General features: G+C 45.3%; 1 protein-coding gene across 5 annotated transcripts in view; it reads right to left on the reverse strand.

The window, feature by feature from the left end:
- The window catches only part of IKBKB (inhibitor of nuclear factor kappa B kinase subunit beta), a 59,363-nt gene extending 54,876 nt beyond the window's left edge, over nucleotides 1-4,487 (reverse strand). For 2 of the 5 annotated variants that reach the window (XM_038559936.1, XM_038559938.1), the window contains exons 1-2: nucleotides 4,316-4,487; nucleotides 3,660-3,782 (exon numbers count right to left, since the gene is read on the reverse strand). In XM_038559936.1, the coding sequence (XP_038415864.1) occupies nucleotides 3,660-3,764 (105 nt within the window). In that variant the 5' untranslated portion in view covers nucleotides 3,765-3,782; nucleotides 4,316-4,487. Of the gene's footprint in view, nucleotides 1-3,659; nucleotides 3,783-4,315 lie in introns of those variants that run through there. The other 3 variants (XM_038559937.1, XM_038559939.1, XM_038559940.1) reach the window with 3 other exon arrangements.
- Between the last annotated feature and the right edge of the window lie 6,671 nt (nucleotides 4,488-11,158).

Consider the following 11,158-nt stretch of genomic DNA (forward strand, 5'->3'; position numbering starts at 1 on the left):
ACAAAATGAAAAGGCAACCTAGGGAGGAGATATCTGCAAATGATATATTCAATAAGGGGTTAATATGCAAAATATAAAAGGAACATACACAGCTCAACACCCAAAAAACCTAATGATCCAGTTAAAAAAATGGGCAGAAAACCTGAATAGACTTTCCCCAAAGAAGATGTACAAATGGACAGCAGACACATGAAAAGACTCTCAACATCAGAATTTTGTATTTCTGATTTCATCAACCCAGAATTTTCTGAGGTTCTGGCTCACGGGAGAAAAATCCCTTGTGCACAGATGTTTCTAAATGGGTGTTAAATAAACTAATTCACCGTTTCCCGTAAAAGGGACACTGATTATACATGTCAGGCCTCATGGCTGGAGCAGATTTTATTTCTGTAGCCCAGACACCGATAGGTTTACTCTCTCAAGGCGCTCAGTGGCGAGGCGACTCCCGACCCGAAGAGGGCTGAGGCATCCGGTACTTGGACAGGTCCAGGTTGAGGTCATCATGGAAATGCAAATCAAAACCACAATGAGCTATCACCTCACATGTGTCAGACTGGCTAAAATGAGAGAGACAAGAAACAACAGGTGTTGGCAAGGATGTGAAGAAAGGGGAACCCTCATGCACTGTTAGTGGAAATGCAAACTGATGAAGCCACTGTGGAAAGCAGTGTGGAGGTTCCTCAAAAACTTAAAAATAGAACTATCATATGATCCAGTAATTCCACTGATATGTATTTAAACACAGAAAACAAAACACTAATTCGAAAACACTAGTATATGCACCCCTATGTTTATTGCAGCATTATTTATGACCACCAAGAGAGGGAAGTAACCTAAGTGTCCATGAATAGAAGAATGGATAAAGAAGATGTGTGTGCATGTATACATACATATACATATATGTGTATATAAATGTGTATATGTACACACACATGCACGTATATATATACACATAAAATATCCCATGCAATGGAATATCACTCAGCCATTAAAAAGAATGAAGTCTCGCCATTTGTGACAACACAGATGGATGTAATGAGTATTACCTTAATGAAGTAAGTTGAGGAAAAAATGTCATATGATTTCATTTCATGTGCAATCTAAACAAATGAATGAACAAACAAAAAAAGGAGAAACAGATACATAAATACAGAGAACTGGGGGGACCTGGGAGGCTCAGTTGGTTAAGTGCCTGCTTTCAGCTCAGGTCATAATCCTGGGTCCTGGGATTGAGCCCTGCACTGGGCTTCCCTGCTCAGTAGGGAATCTGCTTCTCTCTCCCTCTTCCCCTCATATCTGCTCATGTTCTCTCTCAAATGAATAAATAAAAGATGTTTAAATAAATAAATACATACAGAGAACTGGTGGTTGCCAGAGGGAGAGAGTTGGGGGATAGTTGAAATAGGTGAAGGAATTAAGAGGTACAAACTTTCAGTACCATAAATAAGTCATGGGGGGATGAAAAGTACAGCATGGGAAATATAGTCAATAATACTGTGAGAACATTGGATGGGGACAGATGGGGACTATATCTTTCATGGTGAGCACTGTATAATGTATAGAATCGTCAAATCACTATGTTGTACACCTAAAACTAATGTAATAATGTATGCCAACTTCAATTAAAAATAAAATAAAAATGAAGGCTACTGGTTTTCGAATAGGGGAACTTGAAAGTAGTAATTCTAGAAGACTAATCCATACACACAAACACACACACACATTTTTTTCAGGCCCATATCTATAAAGCCAGGAACAAATTCCATCTGACAATAGCTTTCCAAATTCATAGAGGCCATTCTGAGCTAGAAATGACAGACACATGGCACACCTGGACAGAACTCCTTTTGAGGAAAACCATCTCTACTTCAGCTGCTGAGATATTTGCTGCAGTCAAGAATCTAAAAGCTGTGGCCTATCTAGAAGCAGCCCAGCCCAGGTATATGTGGGGCCATAGAATGATCTGGCTCTTATGTTGTAATGTGAGGCCCACAGCTCTACTCGGACCAGAACACATTTGAGCCAGCTGTGGCTCAAAGGAATTCCAGCTGTGGCTGAAAGGAATTCTGGTTTCCCAGTTCAATGTGGGAATTACCACCTCCGGAACTGGACTGTGCCCTCCAGCTCTGGCTCCCACTCCTCCAGGGGTCGTTCCATCTACTCAGAGCTGACAGGACTCAGGGCAGGGCCTAGAATGTCTTCCAACTAACTGATAAAGGAGCGTGGCTGTCTGGAATGACTCTCTGATGTGGCTGGCCAGTAGCCTTGATGACTCTCTCGCTGGCTGCTGCAGCTGGCTCCCAAGAAGTGGTACACTTCCTTTCAGTCCAAAAAAGTGCTCAGCAGCCCCTGATCAAAAAGCAAGTGCTTCCTTCAAGGACTTCGGGGGTCTGATTTTGGAGTCAGGAAGCCAACTTCAGTTACTCAGTGACTGGGGGTTCCCTAGAGCAGTGGTCTCCAAATGGGGTAGATGTGCACCAGGGTTACCCAAGACTGGAATCCAAAACAATTAAATAGAAATTAAGCTTTTTTGATATTAACTTTATGAAATCTTCCTCAGATTATTTTTCAAAGATCATATATCTCGTGGACCCAAGGTATACTGAGGAAAATGGGCATTCCACAGGGAGTGGTGGACAGGGGCCTATGGAGACATGTTTCAGGTTACATGTGCCCCTGCTTAGGTGGATTATGGATCGTAGTATCTGAGGTCAATAAAATGACTCTCACAAAATGGACAAGTGGCTAAAGAAATTTCTGCAGAGGACTTCAGTACATGTAACACCAGCATAAGCAAAAAGGAATATGGAGGAACACTTCTATTGTGAGAAACTAAACTTATTTCAGACACATAAAGAGTAAAAACAATCAGGATCTAATCAGTCAGAAATAGGTCCAAATAATTCCAAATTATAAAAATTATTTGAAATACGGATTTTCACCCACTGTCCTTGATAATTCTCTGTTTCATTATGGATCTGTATAGTCTGTGCTGTGCAGTATTGCAAACAATAGTGGGAACACATAATTAGTATGTATTTAAAATATTTTTGGGGATCCCTGGGTGGCGCAGTGGTTTAGCGCCTGCCTTTGGCCCAGGGCGCAACCCTGGAGACCCGGGATCAAATCCCACGTCGGGCTCCCGGTGCATGGAGCCTGCTTCTCCCTCTGCCTGTGTCTCTGCCTCTCTCTCTCTCTCTCTCTCTGTCTGTGTGTGTGTGACTATCATAAATAAATAAAAAATAAAAATAAATTAAAAAAAATAAATAAATAAATAAAATATTTTTGAGCTAATTCTTTAAACACTTAAATATATTTTACGATGCTCATTCTTTAAATTTTTCAATTTTTGTATTTCAATATTAATACACAATATATTAGTACATGATAGCGTGATGATAATAAAGATACTAGTTTAAGATATATAAAAGTTAAAATATTTTTACAATTTGGGGGCCATAGTCAGTAAAGCTTGGAGACCACTTAGAGGCAGCTGAGCAGCTCGGAAGCCCCCTGACGGTTCCCGTTTCTCACTCCCCCAAGAAGCCCAGGGCCAAGGACGAACCCCGTCCCCCACCCAGCACAGTGTAGGGCGGAGGCAGTTCCCAGGAGCCTGTCTTCCCGGCCTCTGGCTCAGCCCAGGTGCACAGCGCCCCTACCTGATTGTGCCAGCGGATCACGTTTCCAAATCCCCCTGTCCCAAGTCGTTCTTTCATCTCCCAGGCCCCACATGTTTGGGTTGGCAGAGAAGGTGACCAGCTCATGCTGCTGCCGCGCTAACTCTGTAAACAATTTGGTGTAGGGGACAAAAGATCAAGGTTAAGAGAAAATGGAACTCAAGCAGACGGAGAAGCTAAGAGACAACATTGCCCTTCGGTGCGAGAGAGGAGCTGGTTTTCACTTTATAAATGAACCAGGCTGTCTGGTTTGGTTTTGGGTTTGGGTAGCCAACTTTTGTCACCCCCCCACCCCCACCCCGCTCAGCCGTAAGGGAAGGAGGCGGGGAGGACAGTCCCTCGGAGGCCCGCAAAGGGCATCCCCCGGACCGCAGCGAGGGCGCCCTGTCCCGCGCGCTCTGCCCTGGGTGGCCGGGGCACGCTCTCCGGTCACGTGTGTCCTCACACGGTCCCAGAGCCCCCGCCTCCAGGCGGCCCCCGGAGTCACCCCGGCTCCCGCGGTCCGCCCGGAGAACCCGACTTCTCAGCCCGACCCCAGGGTCTCCGGGAGCCTCAGGGAGGAGGGGGCGGGCTCGCGGGCGCCGAGGGGCGCGGGGTCTGCCGGCGGCACCTGGCCCGCGGCCGCCCGAGGGACTCACCTGTCGGCAGGGGCGCGGGGCGGGGCAGCCGCTCCCCAGGACCGGGGAGGCGGGGGCTAGGGCGGCCAAACCGGGGGCTCTGGCGCCTCCCCGAAGACATTAAAATGCGGGAATCTCAAACGGGCCAGCGCAGCGCCACTTCCTCAAACACTTCCTGCTCTGACGTCACGGGGCACGTGGGCCGCGCGCCCTTAAAGGAGCCGCGGCGCCACAGGGGGCCCGGGGGGTCGTCGCCGCGGTGACCCGCCGGCGCGGCGCGCGGCTTCCAGCGGGCTCCCCCGCACCCGGACAGGCGGTGCCCCTGGGGCCCTAAGACGAGCCCGAGTGCGCCGGACTCGGTACACGGTGACTGGAACCTGCGGCGGTTTCTGGGACGGGGGAGACGGGGATTTCCTCCCGGGAACCCTCCGGGGGGTAATGGACGCCGCTTCCTGGGCTGCTCCCTCGCTGGAATTTCCCGCGCCCGCCAGGGTTTCCTTTCGGCCTGCTGACAACTGCCCGGCCCCTCCTCAGGCTGCGTCCTCCGTCCGCAGGGCTCGGCGCTCGGGCTCGGGCTCGGTGTCCAGCACGACCAGTCACGGATGTACTCCCAAGAAGCCACAGCCTCTACTACCCCCTTCACGAAAAATGAAAGGAGGGAAAACCTCGTAGTTTCCGCCGCAGTGATGTAGGGAAGTTGTAAGAGGTTCGCCGGTCCGCTGCTACCTGCCTGACGTGGTAATGAGGTGTGCCGTGGAGTTTCTCAGTTCTGTGCATTGCACTAACACCAAGCTGGTGTGTGTTGGTAGATTGACCCAAGCAGGAAGAGTAGCATTGGAGGAAACCTGAAGAATATAGCTCCCCTTTATAGGATGCTTCCGAAGCGCCGGGCGCTGCCTACACACACTCTGTACTTACAATTCCTTCTGCGGATCCCCAGGGCAACCCTCCACATCGGGAGGGATTGGATTCTTGTTCTTGTTATCCCCATTTTTTAAAAAAGATTTATTTATTTATGATAGACACACACACACACACACACACACACACAGGCAGAGACAGAAGCAGGCTCCATGCACCGGGAGCCCAACGTGGGACTCGATCCCGGGTCTCCGGGATCACGCCCTGGGCCAAAGGCAGGCCCCAAACCGCTGAGCCACCCAGCGATCCCCTTGCTATCCCCATTTTATAGGTGATAAAACTGATGTGCAGATAGGAAAATATGTCCAAGTCACAGGCTAGTAAGTGTATGAACTGATAGTCCAACCCAAGAGGCTGGTTTTTAGGTCCAAGCTCTTAATATTTGATGAAATGTATCATACTAAGAAATTCAGAAGGAGGCAAACTGGAGTTTGAATCCTCACACTGCTATTGACTACTCTGAGATTTGGGGGCCAATTACTTAATCATTCCAAGCGTCTATTTCTCTTCCTTTTTTTTTTTTTTCCAGATTTTATTTATTTATTTGACTGAGAGAGCACAAGGTGGGAGGGGCAGAGGGAGAAGCAGGATCCTTGCTGAACAGGGAGCCTGACACTCACACCTGGGGTTCCATCCCAGGACCTGGGATCATGACCTGAGCCAATGACAGATGCTTAATGACTGAGCCACCCAGGCGCCCCCATTTCTCTTCTTTAAAATGTGGGCAGTATTAGGTTGAATCGAATGAAGTCACCTTTTTTTTTTGTAAAACAAAAACAGTTGAAACACGAGCAACAAACATCAGTGGTTTCATCTAGTTTAGCCCAAGAGCAGTAGGAGGACAGGAGGACACCAGCAGAGTTGTCCTAGACAGATGAGTTAATAACACCAATGGCCATGCCCAACACAGAGAACACCTGTCTGCAGAAAACCTGAGGCTGAAGTCAATTTAGGAACAGTGACATGGTTTGTAGTGGTGGGTTACAGAGTGCACAGCCAAGAAAGAATTCTTCAGACATCTTTGATGCAAAAAGGTGGTTTTATTAAAGCATGGGAACAAGACCTATGGGCAGAAAGAGCCGCTGCCCCAGGATTGTGAGGAACAACTGATTATATACTTTGGAGATGGGGGAAGTAAAGACCAAGGGAAGTTTCCAAAAGGTCTTTCATATCCTAAAGAAGACTCACAGGATCCTGGAGGCCTTGCTGTTGCCTAGCCGAGGTTGTTTCTCCCTTTAGCAAAGCATTAACATTAAGAACAGTTGGGAGTTTCCTGGAGGCATGTTATATTCTGCTTGCCCCAAGTGTTTGTCAATAGGCTGAAGGTTATAAGGAAATTTAGTTTCATCTACATTTCCTTCTGCCATTGTTCCCCACATCATTCCCACTGAACAATTTTGACCCTTAAATCTTTAAGGTTGTCGAGGGTGGAAGGTCTCATCTTCTGTAACTTCTTCCTGCTGATAGGGGTACAGAGAGATGTCCCTACCTATGCGTCCGCATTGGTCAGTTGGGGAATTTATATACATAGGTGTTACCAAAGTCCAAGGTACACAACATATGTGTACCTCACTGAGTAGAAAGGATCATTTATCAGCTGGAAGCTATGGCAGTGAAGTCTTGGCACCAGGCAAGGAGACAGGAGAAAAGACAACAAAATAAGGTTAATAGTATAGTGAGAAAGAGAAGCCCAATAAAAATGGCATTGATGGTCAACTAAAATTTTTCTCCTGCTCTTTATTGTCCTTTAAAGAGAAGTTTGATATCTTCCACAGGTTCACAGGAATAAGAAGCCACATTAGTTTGCTCATTGGATTCCTGTGAAGGCAGTACAGGTTTTATACTTGATATAGAAGCTCATGAAGAGTACCTCTCTCATTTTATTTCAGTGGGAATACATAATATGACCCAGCAGGGGTCCTTCCATTTTGGAGTTAAAACCCCTGCTGAAAAAAAAAAAAAAAAAACCCTGCTGTAAATAAACCATCTCTCTGGGGTTTATATGGGGTGGTTTGCTAGTGACTATCATATCAGGTTTAGAGAGAATATAGTTTGCATATTCATTTAGAAATTTATGAATTAACCCGGCCTCAGAGCATTATAGTTTCCACCAATTGCCTATAGTAACTCAAAGGGACTTAACCCTATTGGTTGTTTAGGGGCAATCCTCGCTCTGAGAAGCCCTACTGGTAAGAGAGTAATCCAGTTTTCTTGAGTCTCAATGCTTAAAATAGAATATCTACAAGGATGTGTTTTTTTTCTTTACAAAGATGTGTTATTGAAACATTTTCTCTATAGTCTGTAATCACCCTCATTTTATTTTTTTTAAGATTTTATTTATATGAGAGAGTGAGCATAATAGGGGAGGGGTAGAAGGAGAGAAAGGGAGAAAGAGAGAAGCCAAAGCAGACTCCCTGCTAAGCCTGACATGGGGTTCAGAGCTCTACCCCAGGACCCTGGGATCATGACCTGAGCTGAAGGCAGATGCTTAACAGACTAAGCCACCCAGATGCCCCTATAATCACCCTCATTTTATTTTTTTTTTTATTGTTATTTTTTTATTTATTATAGGCACACAGTGAGAGAGAGAGAGAGAGGCAGAGACACAGGTAGAGGGAGAAGCAGGCTCCATGCACCGGGAGCCGACGTGGGATTCGATCCCGGGTCTCCAGGATCACGCCCTGGGCCAAAGGCAGGCGCTAAACCGCTGCGCCACCCAGGGATCCCAATCACCCTCATTTTAAATCAGAGATAGCCAATTCAAGACTAATTAATTTGAAAAATAAGTCCAGTTTTAACAAAGTTGGCCTAATTATTTACATAAGCTCAGCAAGAATAGTGATTGATATTATAGATCTTTTAGAATCTGCTTTGCTGGAACTTTTTATAAGGAATCTCTAGATTGAACTTTTAGTAGCCTCTCTAGGCCAGAAACTAAGCCAAGTACTTGCCATCAGACATGCCTGCAGTACCTGTAGATTTGGGCAAATACCTCTCCCTGAGGTCCCCAAGGTATCCTGAAGTTCCCGCACCTGCCAGGAAGTGACATTCTTTACTCACCTGTAAGGCACCTGGAAACTTTGTGAGCAAGGTATCAGGCCAACATTTCCATGAGGCTCTATTGGCTTCATGCTTCATAAAGTCAACCTTAGTTCCTTAAAGCTGCCTGGTCATATCTGAGTCTATGCAGGTCCCTCAAATATGACATTCCAGTCAAAGCCTTGGTAAAATACCGGTGTTTCCAATGATGTCCTGTTACAAGGAGAACAGATTCCTATTGAACTTATGCAAATGACCATGATTACCAAGAAGAAAGAATACTCACTGAGACCTTTTGAATTTCAGAGGGGTCTGCTATAGAGAAAAGTTAAATGCTTCAATTTGTTCACAGAGGAATATTTTATCCCATTTCTGTACATCATGGATATCTTAAGAGAAGGTTTCCTTGATCTGGAAGTGATCTGGAAGAGCAAACATTTAGAGAACCACCAATGATTCAAACAGGAGTCGCAAAAGCCATAATCAATTCTTCAGTTCATTTAGTCCCATGTTACTAATTCTTGGTTCAGCGTGAATGCAGCTTTTACATGGAAGTGTTAAGGTGGGCAGCTGTCCTGGTGACTTAGGTGACTGGTGCCCAAGACAGACTACTTTGTATAAGGACGGATGAAGAGAAGGCATCAAGTTTCTGGGTCTTATTACCATTCTGGCAGGTACTAACATCCTGCCAAAAGGCAGAGTTTCTCCTCCTCGTAGAGTAGCCGTGGGCTAGAGGATTGCAGCCGGAGCAATGCGCATGAAAGTGTACCAACAAGACTGTACTCCTTGGAGTGCCCGGGTGGCTCAGTGGTTGAGCGTCTACCCCAGGTTGTGATCCTAGGGTCCTGGGATGGAGTTCTGCATCGAGCTCCCCGCAGGGATCCTGCTTCTCCTTCTACCTCTGCTTGTGTCTCTGCCTCTCTCTCTCTCTCTCTTCTCTGTCTCTCATAAATAAGTAAAATTTTTAAAAAGTAAAAAGACTGTACTCCTTGAAGGACCCTTGGAGTGAAAGCAAAAGGACAAGAGATGAAGGATTCACTGACTTTGCACTGTGGCTTAGAGTCCAGTGAGAACACTTGAAGCCCCAGGTTGGGCACCAAAATGCTGTGGTTTCAAGTGGTGGGGTTTGGAGCCCACAGCCAAGAAAGAAGTCTTGAGACATCTTTTGTGCAAAAAAAAAAAAAAAAAAAAATGGTTTTATTAAAGCTCCGGGACGGGACCCATGGGCAGAAAGAGCTGCTGCCCCAGGATTGTGAGGAACAACTGATTATATACTTTAGGGTTGTGGGAAGTAAAGACCAAGGGAAGTTTCCAAAAGAACTTTCATATAGTAAAGAAGACACAGGATCCTGGAGGCCTTGCTGTTGTCAAGCTAAGGTTGCTCTTCCCTCTAGCAAATCATTAACATTAAAACAGCTGGGAGTTTCCTGGAGGCAGGTTATGGTTTGCCTGTCTCAAGTATTTGTCAATGAGCTACAGGTTATAAGGAAATTTAATTATATCTACATTTCCTTTTGCCTTTGTTCCCCATATCAATATGTCAAACTAAACAGGTCATCTGTGCCAGCACTGCTCCCAGCACCCTCCCCCTATATTTACCCTATAATCACTGCTAATTAGCATACTCAGTTTCAAAGCAGGAAGAGAAAGGAGCATGACTGAATAATTGTAAAGCATTTAGAATTGTGCCTGATATATTGTAAGTGTAATATAAGTGTTTGTTTAATAAATAAAACGTATTGAGCACCTAAATGTTCTGGGCCCTATCTAAAGCCTATAGGACATAAAAAATGTCTCTTTAAATCCTGTCACTCTGCAAATCACTGTTCCTGAGAAACTTAGCAAGACATCCACAGATTTGCCAAAGACTGATTCTGCACCACTATAATTTAAGAGTTCTCAATTGCTCAGCTCAATATAACTTGTTTTCAGGACACCTGGATGGCTCAGCAGTTGAGCCTCTGCTGTTGGCTCAGGGCATGATCCTGGGGTCCTGGGATCAGGTCTCGCGTCGGGCTTCCTGCATGGAGCCTGCTTCTTCCTCTGCCTCTGTCTCTGCCTCTCTCTCTCTCTCTCTCTGCGTCTCTCATGAATAAATAAATAAAATCTTAAAAAAAAAAAAAAAACTTGTTTTCAACTGAACATAAATCTCTCTGATAAGGTCGCATTTATTTAGATTCTTTAAAAATTTGATGATGGCCCAGGAAGGGGCCTCCAGACCTTATCATATCCCACGACATTTATCATCTTAAGCCCCGTTTTCCCTCAAGATAAGACATGTCCACTGTCTACATCTGGTCTCTATCCTGCTCTACAGACATGAGCAGGCTATCTGCAAAGAAACATTTTCAGATGCAGCAAAAAACAAACCAAAAACCAAAAATCAACCAAACAAACATATCTCTTTTTCTTCCTGCTTCGAGGCTTAGTGTGCTTTTTAGCAGTGACTATAGGGTAATGAAGAAATACTGACCAGCCTGAGTGCCTGGCACAGTTCTGGGTACCACTAACTCAGGGGATCCAAGCTATGTAACTCTCATCAGAGGTACCTAGAATCTAATTGAGGGTGTGAGATCCATGGAGAGGCATCAACTAATGAGTAATAAGGACCAGGCAATAAAAAAAATCTGTGCTAATTTGTTCTGCTGTGGAGGAGGTACAGTATTGGTGATAAGGTTACATTTTCTAAAGGGTTTATTTTAGGATAAAATCTTCTGAGGATAAATCAAAGATAACTATCTCCTTACGCAGTCTTTTGTGTAATCAGTTGGGAAAACTCTGCTCTTTCACCTAATAGCAGCCAGGCAAAGCAGCACTAAGCTCTTTTGAATGAAGAAAGAATTGTTTTCTGAACAATCTGGGAGCTGAGTCATACATAGTAAGAGAGGCCAGATTAACAGATAG

This window comes from Canis lupus, chromosome 16 (genome assembly GCF_011100685.1).
Source record: "Canis lupus familiaris isolate Mischka breed German Shepherd chromosome 16, alternate assembly UU_Cfam_GSD_1.0, whole genome shotgun sequence".
Taxonomy (NCBI): Eukaryota; Metazoa; Chordata; class Mammalia; order Carnivora; family Canidae; genus Canis; species Canis lupus.